The following is a 26,768-nucleotide window of genomic DNA, read 5'->3' as shown; positions in this document are numbered from 1 at the left end:
AATCAAGAGTGCCCTTCACATACCTGAGCACTCGCATCCCTGCATTCCAATGATTCTCACGGGGCTTATTGGAGAACCTGCTCAAAACGCCAACAGCAAAACTGATGTCTGGTCTGGTGTTGCATAAATAGATGAGACTGCCGACCAACTTCCTGTACCTCTCGATGTCTACTGGTGGTGAGACATCCTCCATAGATAGCCTCGCATTCACCTCCATAGGTGTAGCTATCTCCTTGCACTCGAACATACCAAATGCCTTCAAGATCTCCCCTACATATTTCTACTGAGAAATGAAGATCTTGCCTGGCTCTTGCCAGACTTCAATCCCCAAACAGAAGTGCATCAAGCCTAAGTCTGTCATCTCAAAATCTGTGCTCAACACCTTTCTAGTCTACTGGATCATGTCTTCATAGTCACCTGTAATAAGGAGATCATCCACGTATAGAACAATAATAGCAGATTTTCCACCTTTCCTATACACATACAAGTTAGCATTTGAGGCACATCTTTTGAAGTTTAATCTATGAAAGAATTTGTCTATCTGTTGGTACCATGCTCTTGGGGCCTGTTTCAGCCCATACAGAGTCGTCTTCAGCTTACATACCTTGTTCTCAGAATGGGGGGCCTCAAACGTAGGTGGCTGAGCCACGTACACCTCCTCCTTAAGGTCACCATTCAAGAATGCTGATTTAACATCCATTTGATAAACTGGCCACTTTTTATGAGCAGCCACCAATAGTACTATGCGAATAGTGGTCATTCTAGTAGTCGGAGCAAAAGATTCCTGAAAATCAAACCCTTCAACCTGCGAAAATCCTTGTGCAACCAATCTGGCTTTGTACTTTTCCAAAGTCCCATCGACCTTGTACTTTACCTTCCAAACCCACTTGATGCCAATAACCTTTCTGTTAGGTGGTTGATCTTTAGCTCCCAAGTTTCATTCTTCATGATGCTGTCATATTCTACTTGCATAGCATTTTTCCAATCTCGGTTTGCAAGTGCTTCCTCCAAACTCGCAAGCTCCTTTACTTCTACAATAATCTCAACCATCAAGGCCATATTGACTATGTGAGTAGAAGCCCTCCTTTTCTCCTTGATTCTCTGAGACTGCCTTGGTCCATCTGCATGCTACTCAACATAGGCATCTGGTTATCATGGTCATAGAGCTACCTTACCCATCGCGGCAATGGCTTTCCGGTGGTATAACAATAGGTTGGTGACTTATACCTTCATCATTTGATATTTCCTCCTCCTTTATAGCTCCTAGGACAGGTCCATAGTGAATTACCTCTTCACTTGATGAATAAAGTGGAAGAGCTCTTCTTTGCCTCCACTGCATGTGGCTGCTCTATGAACACCACATCGCGGCTCGCTATGATCTTCTTTGCCTCTCAGTCATACAACTTATAGGCTTTCTTCTCATCACAATAGCCTAAGAAGATACATTTGGTGCTTTTTGGTTGTAGCTTGTTTCTCTCTTTGTCTGGTACATGTGCATAGCATTGACACCCAAACATTTTGAAGTGGGAGACAAATGGCTTCTTACTGCTGTAAGCCTCATGTGGTGTTTTACCTTTGAGTGCCTTTGTATATCTCCAATTAAGGATGTAAACCACAATATTGATAACCTCAACCCAAAAGTGGTTTGGCAGTAGTCCAGCACCTTTTAACATACACCTCCCCATCTCCATGGTGGTCCACATTCAATGTAGGGACAACTGAATTTTGCTGAGGCATATGTGGTGTCGCCATTTGTCGCTTGATCCCTTTGCTCTTGCAAAAATCTCCAAACTCTGTAGAAACACTCACCACCACCATCCGATCTGATTTTCTTCACTTTTCTCCTTGTTTCATTTTCAACAAGCTATAGCCATTCGTTCAATTTACCAAAAACTTGAGCCTTTTAGCAAAGAAAGTACACCCACATCTTCCTACTATAGTCGTTGCAACAATCAATAAAAAATAGAAAGATAACCCCAAGGCCTGTGTAGGCATCTTACCGCACAAGTCAACATGCACCAACTCTAGAGGAGTATTTGCTCTATTTTTGCTTTCTTGTGGGATTGCCTTTCTCTGTTGCTTGCCCATCATGCAAGCTTCACATGGTTCTTTGATTTCTACTACTGCAAGTAAGTGAGCAACCATATCTTGCTTCTGCATCTCCTTCAGCACTGCAAATCCGATGTGGCTGAATCTTTCGTGCCAAAGTCCGCTTGTGCCCACACCAGCGGTGGCTATAAGAGCACTTAGCTCATACAGGTTGTTCCTCCTTACTCATGTGCCAACAAGATTGCCTGCACTATCCAGAATTTTTGCTCCTATCTTGTTGAACCTCACCTCATGGTCAGGGTCAGTTATGGAAGCAACTAATAGTAGATTTCTCTTGATTTTGGAACATACAGCACATTAGATAGTTTCTTAACATTTCCATTTAGAGAAACAAATGAAACCGTACCTGTACCCTCAATAGGGCATTTTGCATTATTTCCAACCATCTTTTCATATGCTTTCTTGACCTACAATCTGCAATCACATGGCCCTTCTTCTTGCAGTAGAAGCATTCTCCCTGAAACTTCTTCTTGCCGCCCTTCTTTTTGTCACCACTAGTAGAGGAACCACCTTTGCCTTTCGCAGTGGCAGAGAACGCAGCATCCCCATTGCTACCTCCATCTCGAGCTTTAAGCCTCGATTCCTCCTCCATAAGTAAAGCGCACGACTCCTCAAATGACAATGGTTGGGGTCTCACCTGAGTGTTAAGCGTTGTTACGAGTCCATCAAACCTTGGTGGACATATCCGGAGACATAGTCGAGCTAGCTCTTTGCTAGTATTTTGTATCCCAGCACCATAGCCATCTAGTCACGTAGATTTCTGATTCGGGTTATGAATACCTCCACTGTCTCTCCTTCATTAAACTTCTCAGCTACGAGATGATTCTCCACATTCTAGATCCTTGTCTAATTCCGCATCTTATACTGGCTCTTTGATAGTTCCAGGCCACAGTTGCCTTAGATGTATGCTAAATCAAGGTCAAAAACTATCAGTATTACTTGTAACCAGGGCACACAGAGCATCTACATTCTTACATTTCCAAGCTCATAGAAGTTCAGCATTAGGAGGTATTGTACTCCCCGGATTTGCCAGGTCGGGGGTTCCTTGTGGTTCTGGGTCAGTCCCCAGTACTGTCTCCAAAAGCTCATATGAATCTAGAATAGCAATAATTTTAAACTTCCACAGAGTGTAGTTCGTACCATCTAGCTTGCCTTTAATGAAGGCTAGTGGACGAATCCTCAACACTTGGACTGTTGGTGTAGTAGCAGCTGCTAAACTCGAGCCGCTTCCTGTTGCCATCACTCCGTATGCTGTTGAAGCCCTCGCCTCTCTTTAATTCTTCGATCCTTAGAGCCGCCTGGGCTCTGATACCATGTTAAATTACACGGTGCAGTAGAACAAAAGCTGAACAAAGAATAGAGAGTACACAACAAACTGGAGATGAACAAAATTTTCCTTCAATATTGATGTAGTATAGATGATGGCTCCGTCCACCCATGCACTCCCACAGTGGAGCTTAGATGGCGATCTAAACAGATACTAGGTGAAGAGCTACCAGCTAGAAGATCTCTGCTAGAAGATCTAATCTGGTACAATGGACTGGGGAGGTCACCTCTTTATAGCTATGAGGGCGGTAGTCGGATCAATGTAGTTGGTGGAATCGACCAGTCAACGTAGTCGGTAAAGCTAAGCAGTCAACTTAGTCGGTGAAGCCGACCAGTCAACCTAGTCGGTGGAACCGACTAGTCGTCCATGGAATATTCAAGAAATATTCCCTATATCGTCGCCTCGGGGGCTCTCGCCCCTGAACCCCCACCAAGGGGGCTAGCTAGCCCCCAAACCCCAACAAGAATAAGGGGCTCCCACACAATCACCTTTCTACCATCAATGGTCTCATTAATAGACCTCATCTAACATGCAAGTTAGGATCCATCCAATGTCCCGGGCTCACACATGGCTTCTCCTCATATGAAGGCCTTACAACTTGAGCACCTTGGACCACTAGTGGTTACCAGGAGGGTGGGGCATTGAGCATATCTAACAGTTTAAAGGTTGGCATGGATAGTTGTCATTGATGCACTTTAATGTTTGCTCCCTTCTCTAGTAGCATAGATATAAGAATTTGATTGAAAGCTCCCCCCCCAATCCCCTCTACCCCCTTATTTATTGATACACAATGTCCCATGTATTAGAGGTGCTAGTTATAAGGTTAGCGCATGCATGAGAGACAACGTGGGGAGAGAAATATAAAAACATGTCAATAATTTTCTTATTGTTTCACGTTGTCGTCTATCATCTAGTTGTCCATCATTTTACTTATGGTTCTTCTTATTCATTTATATGTGCCGTTTCATGTGTTTTGTGCATCGAATGCTGTGCTTATTTTGCTTGTTTACGCTTGCATAAACTTGTGTGTTGCATGTGTGTTGTTGTAAGCTGTGTGTTTGTGCTACGTGTGGTTATGGTTGTGTGTGCTTTGATAGTGCTTGTGTTGCATATTTGTCATCTCTAACAGCCCTAACCCTATGGGATATCATGTTTATATGACCATTTCTCTTTATTTTTTAATATAGTTACATGCTATCGGCTCGTGGAGTATATTTGTCATCTACAACAACCCCAACCCTAAGGGATACCATGTATATATCCCCATTTCTATTCATTTTTCAATAGAGTAGCATATTTTCAGCTCGTGGAGTGTGTTTGTCAGGCTTGTGGAGTGTATTTCCCATCTTTAACAACCCCAACCCTAAGGGATAGGATGTATATACCACTAATTCTATTCATTTTTTAATAGCGTTGCCCATTTAGGCTTGTGGAGTTAATTCTCTCCTATCTCCACGTTTAGAGGACTTACCCCTAAACGTAAGGTTTGGGGTTAATGGAGTGGAGATCACCATTTCCTAAGAAATAATAAAATGCCTCTAAAATCTCATTAACTAGAGGTATTTAAAATACCTTCACATTGTTGCAATGTTTCTTGTGCAAGGAGGCAAACTGCAAGGGTGCAGTCAAAGTGGAAAAAGGCTTTGACAAGGTGATCATCTAGAACGGGTCCGATGAGGACACAGCCACCCTATTTACCTCATCGTCATCTAGTCATATTCCCTTGGTTGAGAACCAAGCTAGTCAATAGCCTAAAGACAAGATGGCACTTGGGGAGTGTTGACTTATAGAAAACATCCGATCCCTAAAAGTCAGGGTGAATATCCTGACCTAGCCATTGAAAAACAATGCCTAGCTGAGGCACAACAACTGGTATGATTGCAAATAAAATTTTGGGCAATGGCTCATGATAAGGGCCCCGATACCATTTATCTAAATTACTAGAATTAATCATGAACCAATGGGATCTCCATCGTTCGATTTTGGATTTCTCCCAATGAAGAACAAGAGTGCACACGTACGCAAAGCAAGTGCCTTTGGATGTTAGTTCAAAACACATAACTTGGTTAATTTTTTAAAAAAAGTTGCACATGAAAGAGTTTCAATCCTCCACTATAGCACTCTCTAAGGAGGCAATGCTAATAAAATGCCTTTAAAATCACCTCCACATTTTTGCAATATTTCTTGTGCTTTCCTATAGTGGCACGAGATCAATGTATATTTTGGGCAATTGGATGTGACTCCACATGATGTGTATATTTCTTTCATTATAATTCTTTGCCTACCCTAGGGGGATGGCTTTCGTGATCATTGTTCTTCAAAAGGTAAAATAATTTCTTTGCATTCTTTTGTTGCCTAGAAACTTGTGAAATTTGTTATATGCATGTTGAGGATTCATCTCAACATCATATTGGATATTGTGCATAGCACTAACCAAAAGAGTGCTAAAAAGGAAAGAGTTGGAAGCCCTAACCCTAAGGGGGTTTGTATATATTCTTTATTTTTATCTAATCTAGTGTACGCTTAGTCATTTGTAGTGTGTTCTCTAGATGTGCCCTCTCTCCTCATCTCCACTCTTCTCCTCTCCTCTCTATATATTTGTTCATGGAATTAGAGCATCCTTGCCTTCTGCTAAGGCATTGCGAACCATATGAGAGTGTGAGAGATTAATTGAGAGATTGAGAGCAATTGAGTGAACATCCTTTCACTTCCATTGAGTGATAGAGAATTTCCATCCAACTATGAGAATTTCCGTTTTGTGAGAGAGATAAGTCTACTTTGTGAGAGATCCACGAGGGAGAGTCTTGTGTATTCAATGAGAGATTTCTCGTGTAAGAAAGAATTCATTCCAATGAGTGTGAGTTTTCTATTCCTTTTTTATTCTTGAGAGAGAAAGAGAGAAAGGCTTCATGTCTTTCAAAGTCTCCAACTAGCTCCTACATCACGGTCAGGCTCCCATGATTCAACTAGCGCCAGTGAACCTCAGCCAACAAACCTTGCACTAAAGAGCTCGGCAAAGGTGACACAGTGAGCCAAGCAATTGCTCAACTATCCTCATGCGCCTTTCTCCAAATGCTCATGGCAAGGCCATCTATAGCCCACTCAGTACACATTCCAAAGCAATACACAAGCTCTACAGCTCAACGAATGTAGCTATGACTCTCCAAGATTAAGGGCGGCTCTTTTGCAAGCTCCAACAACTAGCCCATGATACAACCAATGCTTTGACAATTGCCACAACCCACACACATGCAACACAAGCTCCAAACAACTCTATTGTGAGCAACCCCAATAGCGCAAGATGACTCATGAGCATAGGAGCAACTCCATCAAAGCACAGCTGGCAACAAACTCCAACACTCCAATGATCTCCTGCAACCTCAAGCATCGGTGATGCTCCATCATCTACGAGCAGCCTAGCAATAAACAACACCTCCTACACCGTAGTATAAGCAACTTCCACCAATAATTCTCTTTATAATCTAGCAAGGAATTATTATGAATGTAAAAACAATGGGGGTCTCTTTTAAAATAAATCTTTAAAAACTTTCATGAAGAGTGCGGACTAGAGATAGCATCGTCACATGGAAGGCTCTTCAAATGACACCACAACGTGCCATCAAGCTTTAGCAAATGACCACCACGCAGCTCCTACAATGCCAGTCCCAGCACTCTGTAAGATGGCTCCATGAATGGCTTCCCAACATAGAGGCCAACAACACAAGCCTGAACGAACTCACCGATCGACCTCAATGAGAAGCAACACAGCGCCCTCGATGGCTTCTACTAGCAAGCCTCAATGACCTGTAGGCAGCTCCTCCAATGAGACCACTCAACAATGACGTGTCATGTAACTTCCCTCCCTCAACGAAATCTACTCAGATTTCGAAGCATCCTTAGTGATTTTAGTCCCGAGACAGAATCTTTGCTAGATTTCAATGGATGCGATCTCCACCAAGGTGTTGACAAGTGGCCCTACCACACAATTTCCAAATGGTACCACATCCATGAGCCCACATCATCTTATCTTATCTACCATGTCATCATGTAGGTTGACCTGCCATGTCATTTGTTGACTCAACATTGCCATGTCAATAGGTCCACATCATCGATGCCACATCACCTACCTAGTCAATAGGCCACATCAGCACTATCTACCACATGAGCAATCCACATCACCATGCCACATCACTATCTGCCACATGAGCAATCCACATGACCATGCCACATCATCATGCCATGACATCGTCCATGTCATTCGTGCCACGTCAGTAGTGCCACATCACTATCCAATCATTAGATCATGTCATCTGCCATGTCATTCACTGACACGTGTCACGTTGGCACACAATCCCTAGCCAAGCACACTTGCCTCTCTACAGGCACTCCATGTGAGCCAGGCTACCACCTCATTAGTGCTCCATAAGCACACCTCTCCACAGGCACTATTTTTGCATGTGATCCCTCTTGCCACATCATCATTTCATTCTTTTTTGCCCCTCCACCTTGATCAAGCGATATCTCTTGATCTAGGAAGAACTTGAGAATGCTCGATTTTTTGTGCTCTACATGCTCGCCACATCATGCACACATTTTGGTGCAAGTATCACATACTTTCTAGCCTCGGCATCCAATCCACTTCTTGCATGCACATAAGCCTCTACATCGATGCATCTGATCCAGCACTTAAAACGAGCAAAGGAAAAGGAATTATTTTCTGCTTTTCTTCGATCGATGGTTAGTCTAGATCTAATCAATGTGGATCTATCATCCATAGAGGGGAGAACTCCAAAGCAACCAATCGAAGCCATGCCCAAAAATTTCGGAGCCAGTCCCTAAGCTCACATGCAGTTTCACATCATCACATCCTAAAACCTGATCATCCACAGTTCTATGAGCAGACTTGAGAGTTTTCAGAGGCATTGGTCAATTGTTTAGTGGGCAGATTGCACATCTTTTCATTTGCACTCACATGCCACCATTGTAAAGCCTTACAACTATTTTTTTAAGAATTGTGCACATTATTTCAAGCCTTGTAAAGCCTCTTGGCTATTCCTGGCATGATTTGCCACACAAGCCTTGTAACAGATTGGAATATATTGCAGTTCCTCTGCACCGATAGTTTAGATTGCACTTGATACAGACAGTTTTTGCAATTCTTCTGCACCGACTGTTCAGATTGCACTTGATACAGACAGTTTTTGCAGTTGATTCAGACAGTGTTTTCACGGGCACCTTGAGTACATTTCTTGCACCATGTCTACCACTAGCAACCTCAATTTGGAGGCATCTGCTAAGTTAGACAATTCCAACTATGGCACATGGAAATACTGAATGGAGACCATTCTTGTACTTCAGGATAAATGGAAGTATGTCGATGGGTCTACACCTAGACCATCTGACAGTCCAGAATCAACTCCCACCATTGCCGTAGCATAAGAAGAAGGGTCTACCCTTGCATCAACAGTGTCCACACTAACAATAAATCTTGCCAGTGCTAAATCATAGGAAGAATGGGACAAGAAAGACAAATATGCATATCATTTGATCAAACAGAATGTGTAAGATGTCGAGCTTGGACAACTCAACATAGTGAAGACATCAAAAGAAGCATGCGATATGTTTGCAGCTCTTTCTGAGTCTAAGAACACATCCAAGATTCTCACACTGAGAAGCCAAATCAACGAGAGTTTCCACAATAGCAATGAAACCAGTCATGCTTACGTACTCAGAATACGTACTCAGAATCAAGGATTACAACAATCAACTCGTAGCAACAAGAGAGACTATGAATCCCGCAAAAATGGTTCAAGTCATCCTAAATGGACTAGGAGAGGGATATGAGAATCTAGTCCAGAGTATTGCCATTCAACGAAAAATTACAGTCAAAGTTACTGGGTGAAGAACTCAGGACTCAGGCCATTCAAGTGCGCAAAGGTCATTCCAATGAATCAAGCATTCACTGCTTCAAACAGAGGTAAAGGCAGAGGTAGACCATCTCAGAGAAGTCATCATCATCAGCAAAATCAAGCATCAGCAACAACATCATCTACAAACAAGAGCATCAACATCAGCATCCAAGAGGAAATCATTCTAACAGAGGAAGATTTCAAGGATGATGGAATGCATCCACCAGCATGTTAAACATTCTATGCAACTACTGTCATAAGTTTGGACACTATGAAAGAGATTGTCGCAAGAAGTAGTATGACCAAGGAGGTCAATCTAGCAACAATTGAGGGAATTTCCATGGAAGAGAAAATCATCATGATGTACATTCCAGTCATAGTCATGATGCCAATGAACCTCATAATATGTATCTTGCAAGTGAGGATATGCATAAGATGGATACAATGTCCATTGACATAGATTGCTATTCCAAAGGGGAATGCAATTATCAAGTTGATCAAGTAGATCAAGATCCTTGGTACATCAACAGTGGTGTATCATCTCACATGACAAAGCATCAAGAATGGTTCACAGAGATGAAACCATTAGAAGGACTAAAGAATGTTATCTACATGGTAGATAACACACCTAATCTAGGTCAAGGAAAAGGCAGTGTCCCTACAAACAATTTCACTGGTACGAAAGGATTGGTGAAAGATGTACTCTATGTTCCAAAGCTCAACAAGAACCTCTTGTCACTTGGGCAAATGACAGAACACAACTATTGAGTCATCTTTGATGGAGATAAATGCACTATTAGAGACAAATCCAGATGATATTAGCTAGTAGGAAAAGCAGTTAAGGAAGGAGTTTGCTTAGAATGCTAGCTTCAGTACCAGATTTGCATGCCATGTCAGCTCAATAGCAACCGATGCCACTTTTCGCAGTATGGCATAAGAGATATGGACATGTCGATTTCAAAAGCTTGATGCAGCCAAGAAACCAAAATATGGTAATTGGAATTCCTAAGCTACAGTTTCTAGGAAAAGTTTGCGAAGCATGTTGCTTTGGTAAACAAAAGAGAACCAATTTTGGCAGAAGCACCTCTCGAGCAAGAGGTATTCTTAATTTGATTCATACATATGTATGGGGTTATGCATAAACCAGCAGCATCAATGGTTCACTGTACTACTTGACTTTCATCAATGACTATAGCAGATATTGTTGGGTCTAGTTTCTGAAAGAGCAATCTAAAGTCTTTTCCAAATTTCAAGAATTCAAAGCCATGGTAGAGAACCAGACAAGCAAAAAGATCAAGGTCATTAAATCAGACAGAGGAGGTGAATACATGTCTTTAGCATTCATTAACTTTTGCAGAAGTAATGGCATTCAAAGATAGTTCACTCGTGAAGATACTCTTCAGCAAAATGCAATAGCTAAAAAGAAGAATGGTACTTTAGCAGACAGCGCTAGAGCAATGCTCAGTGAGAAGCATCTTCCGAATCAGTATTGGGCAGAAGCAATTGCCACCACAAACTACTTGCTAAATCAACTTCCGACCGAACCGATTCAGGGTATGATACCTCCATGCATTGGGCATCTCCGCATATTGGGTATGATGGAATGTAATGTTTAGTCCTTCTTTGATTCCCAATTATCATAATCTTGAGGGAAGGCGTACTTCATGATGTTGATCTTGAGGGAAGGTGTTGAGGATTCATCTGAACATCATGTTCTTATTCTGCATCGCACTAACCAAAAGAGTGCTAAAAAGAAAAGGGTTGGAAGCCCTAATCCTAACCCTAAATGTTTGTACAGATTTGTAGTGATAGTATTAGAATGTTTGTCTGAATCTACCTCGCACTTGGATCCTCAAGGTGGGATTCAACTTTACCACTCAAGCGACAACAACATTCGTCACTCTTGGACTCAGCTGAGTTTGTGTAATCGTAGTTGTAGTGGCTTTCTCTCTCTCCCTTTCTCTCTCTCCTTTTACGTTTGAGAGTTTGGGAACATTTTGCTTCTGTTCGCAGAACAAATTTTCTCTTGTCATGATGTTATGTGTTTTCTTCGGATTTTTGTTCCACTCCAGTTCTATAAGCACTAGAAGTTGACTCGGATAGTGAGGAAGCCGCATCTAGCAGTCTTGCTTTCCTCGACCATGCATACCTTGTTCTTGTGCTTCTGATCCATGGCCCCCACATCGTGTGATGCCTTTCCCTTCTCGTTTCTCTAATACTTGGGAGACACACTCGATAGAAAATAGATGTAATGAGCTGAATGTGAACGTTAGAGGCTTAGGCAAGGGGATTCACACTGATCATGGAAAACCTGCAACATGTTCACATTTTCTCATCTCAATTTTGTAAATCAACAAAATCTTAGGCAATTTAGTCAGATTTTCTCAAGAAAACCTGCAAAATTTACAAACCTGAAGTTTTGTAATGTAATTTGGAGACCTGAGTGAACGGTTTTAGATTTCGAGACCTCAGTTACAAAGTGAGACGAAAATGGTAAGCGTCTCAATTAGAGAAGCCGGGAGTTGCAAAGCGAGCGCACCCACCAGGCTCTTTCTTGCAAAGAGATTTCGTGCGACACTTCACTTGATTTGAAATTCGAAACTAGTAACTTGAATCCAAATTCGAAAGCAGTAGGTCTTGATTGAATGAAGAGAGCCTGATAGATATTGTTTAGCTGACTGTGATCCCGAAACAGATCCTTAGAAAGAATGCTGGATGAGAGGGAGAGGGAGAGGGAGAGAGCGATAGAGAGATTGTGCATGTGTTTGATGAAGAACTTGTGCTCCAAAGGTAGTGGGGGGTTGTGAGCTCCCCAGCGATGCACACATTACTCTTGAATTGCACCACAGAGATCCCTTTGTCCAGCGAGATCTGCTTGCGTTCTTGTTTTCTGTCCGAGAGAGGGAGGTCATGACAGGTGCGTTCGGGTGAGGGTGGAGAACATGATGTTGCTGCAATGCCTCGTATCACCTGTGCAGCCCTGCAATGCTTGGAACATGGCTGTTTGCCTTCTCTTCTTGCCCTCTTGCTCGAGTTCTTGCCCAGCCTGGGGACGAGGTTCAAATAGATGGCTGTGCGGTTTCACCTTAGGCCGCCCATATTTTTTCTCCGGCAAATTCTCAATGGCGGGCCTCATGCTCTGGATACCAACAATACGGTACTCTGGCAACGAAACTACAGATCTATTTCTGAGGGAACACTGCAGCAAGAGGGGAGAGTCAGCTCCTCTGCATCTCCACCCAAACGGAGGGGGAACTTTACAACACCTCATCGCCAAAGTAATGCCAAGCAGCACAGCGAATTATCTCCGAGGTTTCAGGCAGATGTTGATAGACTTTGCAGCGTGTTAAGATGGGGACGCAATACACTAGCTGACCTCGAAGCGGCAGTGGATCGGCTCACACCGCGACACGTTTCGGAAGTGCTAAAACGCCTCCACGATGTCAATCTTGCATTGTTTTTTTTCCAATGGGCAGCGCGGAAAGAGGGTTATACACATAGCACGGACGTTTACAATACCATTCTTGGTGTACTGGGTCGTGCGAAAAAATTTCAAGCTGTGGATTCACTGGTTGCAGAGATGCGAACCAATGGCTATAGGGTAACTGACTCGACATACAGGGTCTTGATCTCCTGCTATGACAAAGCGGGCATGATAGAAGAAGCCATTGACGTGTTTTCAGAAGTCAGATATACATATCCTGAAGCTCGAACGCGGACCTACAACACTCTTCTCTTATGTCTGACTAAGGCAAAGCGCATCCGGATGGCTCAACTGCTCTATCGACGAATGTTCTATGCTGATTGTGTGCCAAACACATTCACTCTCAATATCTTGGTGACTGGTCTCTGCAGGGCCAAAATGACAGACGAAGCCTTACAACTTTTTGAGGAACTGGAGGCTAAGGGGATCATAGCAGACATTGTCACTTACAACGCTTTGATTGATGGTCTTTGTAAGGCAGATGAACAGGCGGTGGCAGGTAAGGTATTCTTACGTATGCAGAAAAGTGGTCGCAATCCTAATGCTCATACTTACAGAGTTCTGATCAGGGGCCTGTGCAAGACGGGGAGAGTGGATGAAGCCATTTGCGTTATGAACGATGCATTCAATCGTAGGTGCGTTCCAGGTGAATTTTCCATCATAACCATCATCAATGCAGCATGTAGGGCAAACAAAACTGTAGACGCCCTTAACCTATTCAGAAAAGCCTTGCTTGAAAAGCATTGTAACTGGAAGATAGGTATTTGTGATACTTTAATATCAGGATTTTGTCAGGAGGGCAAGGTGGATGAGGCTAAACGTTTCTTCAAGGAAATCTCTGAAGCAGGTTGCTTTCCCAGTGAAGTTACACATGGCATTTTAATTGATGGCTTTCAAAAGGCTGGTAGAATAGATGACGCGCTGCAATTCAGTGAGACTCTCCAATTCAGTGAGATGTTGATAAGTAATAGCAAGATGCTGGATTGGTTGTGCTCGGTTCGAAAATCAGAAGTAAGCTTGGAAAAGCTTGAACAGAGACCAGGCTTTGAAGCGACTATAGTCTCTTTTAATGCCGCTATACTTAGATTTTGCAAGGTAGGCAAATTACAGGAGGCTTTAGAAGTTTTTCGCAGAATGTCGCTAGTCAACTGTGAACCAAACTTAGTAACTTACAATGGACTGATTAAAGGCCTCTGCTTTGCAGGGAGAGTAGGTGAAAGCCAGAGGGTATTTGAACAGATGTGTGAGAAGGGCCACAGAGCAGACCATGCAACATATACTACATTGATTGATAGTTTTGCTAAGTCAGGAGGGCTTGAACATGCCCAGTCTATTTTGAAGAGGATGGAGACAGATGGAATTGCTCCTGATGTCTGTGACTATAGTTCAATCATCAATGGCCTTTGCAAGGCAGGCAAACTGAAGGCAGCTTACAGTGTCTTGAATCATATGGACAAAACTGGCTGTGCTCCCAATGGGGTCACATATGGCCCTTTGTTTCAGCATTTCTGTGAGTCCAGGAAACTGATCGAGGCATGCGATCTTCTCAGCTATATGAAGAAAAAGTACTGTACTCCCAACAATGTCATACTGAAAATGCTGGCCAATGCCTTCTCCAAAGAAGAGGAGCTGAAAAAACTGGCATGTCTAGAACCTAGGATTATGGCTGTCCTTCGCGGTCAGCGTGAGCTTGACCCAAGGCGACACTGTAACAAGTAGTGCATCTACTATTTTTTCAGTCAGATGGCAGCTTATGCTTGGATACTGATGAGAACAGAAGCGTAGCTTTGCTGACTAAGTTATTTTTATTTTTTATTTTTCTTATTTACTTATAATTTGTCTAAAGCTGCTTACAAACTCCCTCCTTTCTTTTGTTCTTTCGCTTGTTCTATAAGAAATTTTAATATGTAAGATTGGATATATTTTAGTCTTAAGGAGGTATACCATTTTTTCAGTCAGGTAGTTTCTGTGCGCTGAATCTGTCATGAGGAGCAAGTTGTTTGGAACAGCCACCATCACCTCCATACCCCTATTTGCCCATGATCTCAAACACAGAGTGAGTGAACATAAGGCGGGCTTCTGATAGCTGAGGTCATGTGAGTTTGCTTTGCATAGGGAACAATGTGAGCTCAAATAGTTCAACTAGTTCTTTTAAAGGGAGCAACTGCATGTAGTGAGCTGGGGGTGGGAATGGTAAAACAAGGAGAGAATCAGAAATGCTTATGCTCTGAACGTTAAGTGGACCTCAAGAAGAGGTGTTGTGCGGTGCCATATAGGGAAGCAATGCCAGATTGGGATGGCGCAATTCATGCTGTGGAAGATTTTGCAGGTGTGTCTTTAGTGAGAGGGCGACTTGCCAAATGGGCTAATGTCAACCTTGAACCTGGTATGCCCACTATGTAATAGGTCAGTGGAGACTTTGGGCCATTTGTTCTTTGATTGTCAGCTTTCCATGGAGATGTGGGGCCACTTAGCACAAGCTGTCAGAAAGTCAGGGTTGACCCCCAGGGCTTCACTTCAACTGCTGCTGCTGTTTGGCCTTAGCTGAGGGCTTTAGGATTCCTGGCTAGTTGGTTGGTAAGGAACTGTTGGGTGTTTGAAGGAGATATTCATCCGGTTCATAGGCCAGGTTCACACCACACGCCTGGCCAGGGAGGAGAGACGGAAATAGGAGGGTGGCTGGGCGGGCGGTGTAGGTATACGTTTTTATAAAAGGACTTCCACATTAATTGCAACATCTTGTGATTGGCCTAGTGGAAGGTAGATACTCTGTGGGACAGCCGACGCGGGTTCGAATCCCAATCAGTACATCTCGCGCCAAGGCTCTTTCCATTCACCCACTCATGGGTGGCCTTCCCATGGCGGACACCTTTCCTTTTGCAGGACATCCGGGCTGGCTCTGTGAGTGGACCAACGTATACCACGTTCCTGTTCTTTTTGGCATGATGGGTGGGTGGGTGGTGTGAACCCGCCCTTAGAGTGCCAGCTATCTGGCCTAAAGTCCTGAGTCAACTGAATGACACGAGTCCTGCCATCCGCCAAAAAGATCCCTGGGGGAGTCTGTGCCTCCGGGATATCAGGTTGAGTTTTTTATAGTTTTGCGCCAGCTGCCAGTCAGCATTGGTCTCGGGCAGTTTGCCCATCTCCTTTTGGCCTCAGGCTCAATTAGCTGGGTTGGTGAGGCTTGTACTTGAAAATGTTGCCACTTGGTTCAGAGAACAACGTTATCCCTTCATCGATTTAAGGTGCTTCCGCCTATGGATGGTAAACTTCCTTTGGATGGCAAACTACCAAGGCCATGCCTGAGTTTGTGACCGCAGGCTTAATGGGTATTACGTCCTCAGTGCGAAGCTCTTTTAGGCCCTTGGAAAATCATGGTGTTCCTTCGTTTTGCAAAGCTTGTCCCTTCGATTCCTTGATTGTCGATACCTCCTCTCGATGTCATCACAATCATTTCTGCAAGGGTGGGGGTGGTTGTACCTTCCTATATATCCTTGCAACGGTCATCACGACTGAAGCATCTTGTACTGAACACATATGTGTTGGAGGTGGTGGCATTCACCACTTATTGTGCGTGGAAAATGGCTTAATGCAAGGGGGTCAACCACTGGTTGACACGTGGATTTTCAGGATACATGAGTTCAATATACACGTGTTTGTGTGCGCCTTGGCTGATTGTGATTGGACGACACATGGAAGTCACAGAAGGGAGCAAGCTCCTCTTTCACTCGGGTGAATACATGCACGTCTCTAGGTAGGGATGTAGGAGTTGGTGAGTTAGGCAGACTGGCTAACATCTTGCGAGTAGTGCCTATAGAGCTATGAGGTCTACTGGTGAAAAGCTTTCTAGTCGAGGCTAGCCCTCAGTCAGGATTGGAGGATGGAATTTTACCTCATCACTCATTAGGGTTGAATTTGGGTCCTGGAGATCCTGCTACTTGATAAAATTTTGGTGATGTTCGTCAACAAGTTTGCCAGGCTTGCTACGTCTACAACTCCTGACTTCTTTGTCCATTCCGCGTGCAAGGAGTCTCAAGTTGTGATTGTCGAATTAGCATCAGTGAATACTATTGATGTTCCAACACTCGGTCCAAGAAAGAGACATGCTGGGCTGGATGTTATCTAGAGTTGGAGAAGTTGCTCAACGCAATGCTGGTGTTGAGATTGGAGGGCTTCAATCTCGTTCTTTAGCCCAATGATTATTGCATCTGGCATTTCAAATTTGGCAAGCAATCCTTGAATTTGCCCTTAGATCTTTTGTTTGAGATGATTCGCACAAATCATCTTGGGTTCCTCTGCAAGTGGTGGCAGCCTTTGCGCTTTTTGCAACACATGTATTTGCTTCCTGCCTTCTTAGAACTGGAAAATTTTTGGTAGCCTGAGGGTAGCCACCACATCTTCTAAAACGGCATCTCTAGCATCTTGACCAATGGCATCATGCCTTGTAGGGCACGCCCTCATGGGGGCTCACTTACTCTAATGTTAAAAGAGGTCTCAAAAGATGTGAGTTACTGAGCTGTTCCACGGCCTTTGTTGGGCCATGCAAGAAGTTGGAAGCTGATAGGTTTAAGGAATGGCTGGCCAGTGCATGGCTTACATGTGGCGACTATCATGCAGAGAGTTCGTGGGTTCCAGAGATCTGAGGCAGCAGCGAGGAGCTCCTACAAAAGTGTGTCGTGATGCAGATTTCATTCTCTTTGTCCATGAGAGTCGGTTTAAGGTTTTGTGTCAGTTCATAGTCGTGTCTGAGAGCAGTTGTTCTAGGAGGTCATTGTAGGAGTCCATAGAGGAGAGTCATGTCCTTGTAATGCAGCAACAAAGCTGGTTGGCGTGAGCTGCAGTTCTTTTGTGTTTTGAGTCTGTTGAAAGTCAATAAAATGTCACTTTAGATTCTATCTAGTCGCAAGTTTTCTCGTGGCTCATGAATCTGTGCTGAACATATTTTCATAGTTGTAGTCGATACTACATGTGTCTTGTGTTCCTTCAACCCTGAATTCTTTACGTGTTTGGTTCATCTTTTTATGAATATTTGTGTGTAAAGATTAAGGGCTCAAATCCCACAACCTAAACAGTATAGTGTTTTGGTTTATCTTGCCATTGCATGCTTTAGCTTCACCTTCAATACATGAGCAGTGAGACCACCATAGTTTTTTCCATACGTTACCATATGCATACGGCATACGGGTACGGAAGTTTGATGTGGATCAGCCCGTGGGGCTGAATTATATGTGACCCTAATTTTACCCCCCAAAAAAAAATCAGGAATTATATACATTGTACACATTTAATTGACAGAGAGCTACAAAATTTTCAACTTCAAACTTCAAACCAGCATTGAATTTTAAGTCTCGAAACTGGTAAAAAATATTTTCATAAAGGTCTAGGAACCCCGTTTTTCCCCCGAAACAAAAGCCAAGTATGATTGGCCGTACCATGTGTGTACGGAATAATTATTTCATATGTGTATGGTTCAGCCACAACCATACGCACACAGACCCAACTATAGAGACCACAAGATTTCCAACAAGTGGTATCAGAGCGGACAGATTAAATTATTTTTTGTGGTCTGCATGTTTGCTGCGTGAGGGTCTGAGAGTGGATTTGCGAGCTTGTTTCTTTTCGTCTCTTTTGGTTCAAGGCTTTCCATGGAGTATATGAAGAAGGGCAAGGCCACTGACAGTTCTTGTTGAATTTCACTGGAAGGAACTTCCCTTCATGGCAGTTGGCTACTAGGTTATATTTGATGCAGAAGGGCTTATGGGGTCTGGTTGACGGGTCTGATAAGAAGGTGGATTCTGAACGGGAGGCAGCATCATGGAGCCAGAGAAATGATGAGGTGGTTGGTCTGATTGGTCGAGCACTCGGCAGCGAATATTTCCTTCATGTCGACGTAAAGAAAACTGCAGCAGAGAATTTGGAGAATATTGGAGACCTTGTTCAGGGTTCATATGAAACATTCCAAGGCCATCTTGAAGCAAGAACTTTTCAACTTACAGATGAATGAAACTGAAATCTTGGGGATGTTTCTTAATAGGATGCAAGCACTCTTGAGGCAATTGCATGACCTGGGTTCAGGAGTTGAAGCAGAGGACAAGAATGCAATTCTCTTGAAGAGCTTACCCCCTAAATACAATGAGAGAGTGAGGATGCTATGTTTGGATGATGATGCAGATTTTCTCGATTGTGTAGCATTGCTTCTTGTGAAGAAAGGCGTGAAGAGTCTTTACAACTTGTCGGTGAGCCAGCTTATACTATGAATAGATTTGCGGCAGGCAGTCTTTCCATCGTGGTACAAGTAACTACTTGAAATTCAAGCTGAATCCTTCTATTTTATCAATTGTTTAAGGAAAAAAGAGTGAGTAAAATAGTGGACATGAGACGCGACACAAGGTCCATTAGGACCCAATCCTCTTTGCAGATGTCAAGGGTGGTGATTTATTATTGATTTTATGATGTCCATATTTTGGAAGCTGAAGTCCAACAAATACATAAACAAGGCGATACAATAATTGATCCTCCTTGCAGTTTTTACAATATTGTCACATGGACTACAATCATATGAATAAAGGTGTAGTCATCCTTCAATCTTGCATCCATCTTGGATTTCCTTGCTCCCTCGCAACAATAACATGCATTAAATGATGAGAGGAATGTTGTAAGAATTCAGATTAAAAACATGAAATTTTGAATGGTCTAGTAATTGAAAATATTTATATTATAATATATAATATAAAAATACTATAACCACAAATAGTGTGGGTAGGGAGGCGGCGCGCTTCCTTTCCTAAAGAGTTATAATCCGAGGGAACGGATCCTTCCTTGGGTGCCGAGATAATGTTGAGGATATAAATGCCGAGATATTAGTGTCGAGGATAAGTCTCACGAATGGGTAAGAAATTGGCATATTATCTGAATGTTAATAGTTGTAATCGTAGTCGAACACCGAGAGACAATATCCGATAAACTTGCCAATGTGACCTTAAGAGGATCTGCATGTGTCTTTGAGGAGGATGATTTCAACATTCTTAGATCATTCAATAGACTCTGGACAGCACAAAAAGATAACTATCATTAGAGGAAGTCCAACGTAGAGGACGAACATTGTCACTCTCCACTTAGCTACTAGTGTTACGTGCCTCTCCAACCTCGGAGTTTGATCGCTGTAGTAAGTCGAGCTTTTACGCTTGTGAGAGTAGAGCGTAAGGTCATCGTGAGGCCCTCCAAAGTTGCACATGCCAATAAGCCTAAACTTGCAAATCAAGTAGACCATATCTTCGAATTGAATAGGTTTGAAACGCTTATATAGTCTTTTTATTGTGAAAAGCACCTATATGCTTTTAGTGCTTTAGTCAAAAGCTTAGCACAAAGCTTATGAAGCATCAACATCTGAAGACCAAGACCATGTTGATTTTGTTGTTGTTTTGGAGGATGATTGGGCTTTCTAGGATCCTTATGGTGCACGTTTTTGTACTTGTCATGAATTATGGATTCTTAGGCTACTTTTTGTATTGTAGTAAGCATAACTTATAAGGGCCCTTGCCCCTCTTTGTAAGTTGTTGATTCCAGACTTCTAAAATATAAGTGACCTTGCTCAATTAGCTCAATTAGACCTGATGGTTGAGGTTTAGCACTCTGCGGGGTACTTTGAGCACTCTATTCTTCAAGTTTTGCATTATGGCTTCCAACCTCGTCTTTGTTTGTTCTTGCAATGCTCCTTTTAAGTGATGTATCCATGTTTTTGGCTCAAGCAACCCAATTTGATTCTGTATCGCTTAATTTCTGATCCACTTGATTTGTTTCTTGGCTCGCGGATGGGTTTGGAGAATTGTTGTATTGATATAACCGGTTAATGTACAAATACCGTTAGCAATGTACATATGGTGAACTCCTTTTATTTAGCAAGAAAAAAGTACCCAAGATCCAGACTAAATAAGTACTAAAACTACCAATACTTGTTTGATGCCCAAGTTGTATTTGCATATAGTTCTCCTCAATATCATGCAGACTTGACAACAAAATGTTTGCCAAGATTGCTTCATGCACCTCTGTGGGGACATTGTACACTAGTTTGTGGACTTTAACCTTGTTCTTTTCTTTCATCTTCCGGAACTTGATTGCCAATATTGCATCAGCAGGCACCATAGCAAGTGGTGCCTCATTACATATATATGAAATAACTACATCTTCCACTAGGAGTTTTGATAGAAGATTCCACACACCATTTCATCTCCAATGTTGAACACATTATCCCAATATAGGTGCACAACATTTCAATTCTTCAACAATAGCATGAAGGGTGTAAATTTGTACTCTCTCAAGAGAAATTTCAAGAATTGGGCTCCAAGATGGATCTTTCTTGGTTGAGAGCACGTTAACATGCTTTGCTTTTAAAGGTTGTTAGCGTGTACCAAATAGCAAATCTAACTAGCACTTGAAGAAGCATATATTGTGGCTTTAAAATTAAATATCGTAATCATGAAAGAACATGCACGTACAAATCGTCATGCAAACATCGTACTCTGTGCATGCCTACCCAATTCGAGGTTACTCTATAATAGCTTTCAGTTTCAAGATAGCAAAGTACCATTTCACAAACAAGCGTGGAGTCATGAAGCCTATGGGGTCCACAAGTTGTGGAGTCATGAAGCCTATGGGGTCCACAAGTAGAGGGAAGTGGTGGAGGCGGGGGGAGACAATTTCTGCTACTCAGAGGGACTTTGGCTTGTCACCACCACAAAAAAGGCTAAGAGGTAGTGACATCAAGCACCCTCAGCATGCAACAGAAAGAAACAAGGTTCCGACGCAAAGACCTGACTTTGACTCTTCTCCACCAAGAAAAAGGGTGCACACCAAGCAGTGTCCAGGAACAAAATATTATATCTCTTCTCCACTATGAGAAAGGGTGAAGTTTGGCTCTCCTTTGGAGACAAGCATGAGGTCTCCTTCAAGGAAGGGAAGGATCTCGTTAGGAGGGCTCCAAGAGGATCTCTCTCTCTCTCTCTCTCTCTCTCTCTCTCTCTCTCTCTCACACACACACACACACACACACACACACACACACACACACACACACACACGCACGCACGCACGTGCGTGCACACACACACACACACACACAGAGAAGACAATAACCCCTTTTGCATAGTTGAAAGACAAAGGAGTCAGGGAAAAGGATAGAAAGAGAACATTAAAGAGTAAAGGAAGTGCTTGAGTGAGTAGGTAAAACACCTACATAATTGTATAGAAAAGTATGTAAGAGTTTATTTGATAAGGAGTGCCAATAATGCTTTAATAAAAAATATTTTTGCAAAATAAATTAAAGCCGATGAAGTCTTGGCAAGCATCCCTTTTATTGAAGAGGAGAATTACCACACCTGTCACCATCCAACAAGAAATCTACATACCTCTCTTTTATTGAAGAGGAGAATCTGCATACATGTCATGTTAAGAACCAACTTAAATTTGATTGGGAAGACAGGTGTCATAAACACTCCTCCCTTGTTATTGGGGTCACAATAAAAATAGAAGCTTAACCACAAACTTGACCAACATGGTGTAGAGTTATGAGGAAAAAGTGGGTGTTTATAGGCGTAGGGTGAAAAGATCCTATGGATAGAATGAAAAATTTTGTGAAAATGAAGGATTAAGGAGGTATAGCAAGTGATTATAGAGGGGAGCCTTTCTTAAGGGCATAATTTGAAGGGAGATTCTAAAGGAATACTGTAAAGGGAAATGTTAAACAATAATGGAAAAAGTATAAGAAAAATTTAAGGTAGGTCTATTAAAGGGAATATATATATAAGTGAGTTAGAGGGAGGGAACATAGGAGAGAGTGTAGATGAAAATATGCATATGGGGAAGGGAGAGGGAATATGATTAAATAGAGAAGGGGGGGGGGGGAGGGGGAAATAGAAAGAAGTAAATAGAGGAGGGAGAAAAAATATAAGTATAGAGAGAACAAAAAGTGGGGGGGGGGGGGATTTTATATATATATACCTATTCATTATATATAAAAAGCCTAGAAAGACATATGAAGAAAGCTATTCATATATATTTAAAAAGGGGGAAAGATATATGAAGAAAGCTAAAGGGGGAAAGGAGTGGAGAAATATATATATAGAAAAAAAGGGAAAGGGGGGCGGGGGCAAATGAGGGAAAATTAGGTGTAGTAGGGATAATTAGGAAGTAAGAACCAATAATGGAAAATTTTGGCAAATAAAGAAAAAATGAGGAGTGGGGGACAAATGGTGTGAAATATTTGTTCAAAATTAAGGTTTTATTAAAGTTAAAAGAAACGTGAAAAAGGGTCAACAAGAAGGGGAAACAATAGAGAGGGGAGGGGAGGAAGAGAAAGGGGTATTAAATAAATAGAGTCTGGGGAGGGCAGTACATTTATAGAAGGGGGGAGAGACTTTTAATAAGACTTAGTTATTTAAGAAGGAAGACCGAGTGGAAAGAAGGACGGAAATGATTTATAAGGGGGAGGAGATAGAGCAGGAGGTACTACGGTACACTTAAAAAGAAGAAATAAAGATGTCTGATGTGCAAACGCAAGCAATACCTGGAAGTCCATGGCATGCGTGACACAAGTGAAGAAGAGGGGTTCGTATTAAACTATGTGCACACGAGTGGGATGTTGCAATTCGAGGTGGAGTCAGAGTCAAAGTTGTTGCCACATGGAGTCTAGAAGAGATACAAGATAATGGAGCAAGGGGGCAGACTGTAGCAGATGCGAGTAGAGGCTGTGGGCAGTGGGCACTAGGTAGTGGGAGAACTTGGAGTATGTGAGGGGGGACAAATAGTAGAGGAGGTTTAAATAGGGAGAGATGAGAGTAGTCGGGAGGGTTGGGTAGGAGAGGAGGTTGAGGCCCGAGATATTTGGGGTGGCGGATGCCCAAATTAATGGAAGGGTTTGCAGATATCGAGGAGTCGAGGGGGCCGAGTAGCAATCAGCATAAGACGTGCGGGTTAGTAGGAGTTAGAGGGTACACATGGAGTGTGGAGGTTTAGTGTATATATTTTAAAGGGAAAAGAAAAAAAGGGGGGGGGGGGGGGGGGGTTGTTTGTTTTAATAAAGGAAAAAAATAAAAGGATGGGAACAAGAAAAGTAAATGAGAGGGGATGATTTATAGAAAATTTTAAAAAAATCAAAAACCACAAGGAAGGAGATATTAATAAAACAATGTGAAAAAAATTAGGGAGAAAGGGAAATAGAAATTGGGATAACTTACAGGAGGTAGGTGTGAAAGGGGGGGGGGGGAAGAAAAAGGATGGGAGCAAGAAAAGTAAATGAGAGGGGATGATCAATAGAAAATTTTTAAAAAAGTAAAAATTTAAAAAGTACAAGGAGATATTAACAAAATATTGTTTAATTAGTGAGAAAAAATTAGGGAAAATGGGAAATAAATAGAAATTTGAATAATTCAAGGGAAGTAGGTATGGAGGGGAGGGAGGGGGATTTGTTTTAAGGTGGGAAGATAAAAGGAGCCATGGATTAAACAAAGGGAGGAAGGGGTAGGAAGTGCGTGTGCTTGTGTGTGTGTGTGTGTGTGTGTGTGTGTGTGTGTGTGTGTCCATCCCCATCTTTCAGCTTTGCCTTTGATAATTTCTTATGTTGCATGAATGTAGGATGATGGAAACCTCCCAAGGTGATTTATCCAAGGTAGTGCAAATTATGTTATAAAGTGGAGAAATTCATTACAGAATATGGCCACGCCATGGAAGGTTCCAATCCTAAATAGGTGAATTGAGATCAATTGGTTGACTTGGAGTGGTTGAGTGTTTTCAGTCATGCAAAGGATCCTAGTCAGTATCGTATCAAATGTAGCAATATCGAAAGGGAGGTGTATAAGCAACTCATGTTGTTTCATCACAAAGTCTACCAGAAGATCCCTCCCACCAACATGGAGATCACTACAGCATTTGCAAAGGGATATGTGAAGGAGTTTGGACCTACATCTTCTTTGATTGGGTCGGCCATGCATTTTAAATGGGCAACATTTGCTATTCAGTATTTGGAACACTTGCAAGACAAGGGATAATATGATAGCCATTTCAAGAGATCAAGGATACGTAATGAGAACTTGATATAGCAAGAAAAAAGTTATTTGAGGACCTCTTGGGTGATGATGAGTCTGTACCATCTGATGGCATGGCTATTACCATAGCAAATGCTATGAAAGCCGCAAACCCCCTTTCATGAAACACCTCGTGAACCCTTCAAGATGAAGGGAGTATGGTCTACAATGCCCCAACCATCATTTTAATGACCTGGACAAAATAAATACTATTGTCCTTCATGCTAGGGAGATGTTGAGCAAGGCCCAAGAGGAGCTCATAACTTTGCAACATGAATTAGAGGCTGCAAAGATAGCAAAGTCCAACAATGATAGGGTGAGCCCAGTTGTCTCACGACACTAAGAAAGAGGATGAAAGAAGCACATGAAGGAATTGCGCTCCCTACCAACGCATGTTGATAAGAGAATTTGCATTTGAGATGGTCATTGATACTATGAAGACTACTCTTGAAACATTTGGGGCTTTCGAGATAGAAGATCTTCACCTAGAAAACAACTTTGTTACCATGCTTCATGTTACTGCTAGAGACTTTATTTTTGCATAAAATAACATCACTTTATGTTTATTAGATGCACAATTAATATTGTTGTCTCCTTTTTTTTTAACATATTGATGTGGAGTTGAAGGAAAGAAAAGTCAAAGAATGTGAACATCAGTTGTAGCTAGTGTTGCAGATGGAGAGGAAGGTCCAATCATCACATCCAAGCATTGGCACCTCCCTGTATAATTTTGTTAGAGGCACAGTTGCACCATCTATAGGAGGCCTTGTGTTTAAAAAAATTTGTGGAAGCTATAGCAGAAGGGGTGCACCACAATGGATGCAATGGTTGTGGCATGTCACATGAGTCTTATCAGCATGTTGCCATGGTCATGTTGTCATGTAGGCACATGTATCACTGTCTTTTCTTTGCAACTGCATGCTCTCTAGGGACTGCATGCAAGGTTTCAAGTTGAGGGCAAACGATATCCTCTAACTAGCTTAAGGATGGCAGCCAAAGGGTAAAGCACAAAACTATGGTGAGTAATTGTAAACACCGGACTAGCAATACAATATGCTATTTGCTGCATCATTTTTGTACTACATGGTTTGAATATGAGAATTTGGCTATTTCTAGCATGCTTACTAGATGACCTTTATTGTGCTAACTAGTATTATAGTATCATACCTAGAACTCTTACATACATAGTATGGTAACTAGCTCTAGATTATGCTAACTAGGAGCTCGTTATGTGTAGCTACATTGCTAACTATAGCAATGCAGTTTATTTTTTGCTAAAATTGTACGCTAACTAATACTGTAGAATGCAAGCACTATAGTATGCTAACTAGCACCATAATATGCTAACTAGCACCGTAGTATACTAACTAGCATCGTAATATACTAACTAGCACTTTAGTATACTAACTAGCACTGTTGTATGCTAAATAGCATTGTAGCATGCATAACTAGCACTATAATATTGTAACTAGGATGTATGCTAATTAGCACTGTAGTATGACAACAATGTGGATAACAATTCACCATGTATTATGATGGGTATGTGTAGATGCTGAAGCCAATTATGAGGCATGATTGCTTTCAAGTACACCAAACACAATATTTGAGGTACCCAAAAAATATGCATTAAACCCCCTGCTCACCAATCAAGTGCAATACATAAAAATAGAGGCAAACACATAACTAATGTACAAACAGCAAGAACAAAGCATCCTACAAACAAAGTTTGCCAACCCTATTTAACAATACTTTATCTATGGATATAATTAAATAAAATCCAATATACTTAAGAAAAAAAAATAGAACTAATACTTAAAAAAGAAAGGAGGTTTTTCTCATACATGAAAAGAAAAAGGAGATCT

The 26,768-nt window shown here is 42.0% G+C and overlaps 1 protein-coding gene across 4 annotated transcripts; it reads left to right on the top strand.

Moving 5' to 3' along the window:
- Positions 1–11,667: 11,667 nt before the first annotated feature.
- LOC147898101 (uncharacterized) lies at positions 11,668–14,653 on the top strand. 4 transcript variants are annotated; one of them, XM_087379548.1, is made up of 2 exons: positions 11,668–13,328; positions 14,034–14,653. In XM_087379548.1, the coding sequence occupies exons 1-2, from the start codon at positions 12,413–12,415 to the stop codon at positions 14,546–14,548; spliced, it is 1,431 nt and encodes a 476-aa protein (XP_087235674.1). In that variant the 5' UTR covers positions 11,668–12,412; the 3' UTR covers positions 14,549–14,653. The 4 variants fall into 4 exon arrangements, with proteins under 4 accessions (XP_087235674.1, XP_087235671.1, XP_087235670.1 ...); XM_087379545.1 differs by having other exon boundaries at positions 11,668–13,475; XM_087379544.1 differs by having other exon boundaries at positions 11,668–13,475; positions 13,614–14,653.
- Positions 14,654–26,768: the final 12,115 nt, after the last annotated feature.

Source organism: Dipteris shenzhenensis, chromosome 9 (assembly GCF_047967505.1).
Source record: "Dipteris shenzhenensis isolate YYH24624 ecotype China chromosome 9, Dip_SZ_1.0, whole genome shotgun sequence".
NCBI lineage: Eukaryota > Viridiplantae > Streptophyta > Polypodiopsida > Gleicheniales > Dipteridaceae > Dipteris > Dipteris shenzhenensis.
The sequence above is the reverse complement of the archived record's forward strand: the minus strand, read 5'-3'. Positions and strand labels throughout refer to the sequence as shown.

Coding starts and splice junctions, on each gene's coding strand:
- LOC147898101 (XM_087379544.1), top strand. CDS start 12,413: ATGGCTGTGCGGTTTCACCTTAGGCCGCCCATATTTTTTCTCCGGCAA. Junction 13,476..13,613: donor CAATCGTAGGTGCGTTCCAG/GTGAATTTTCCA, acceptor CTTTAATATCAG/GATTTTGTCAGGAGGGCAAG.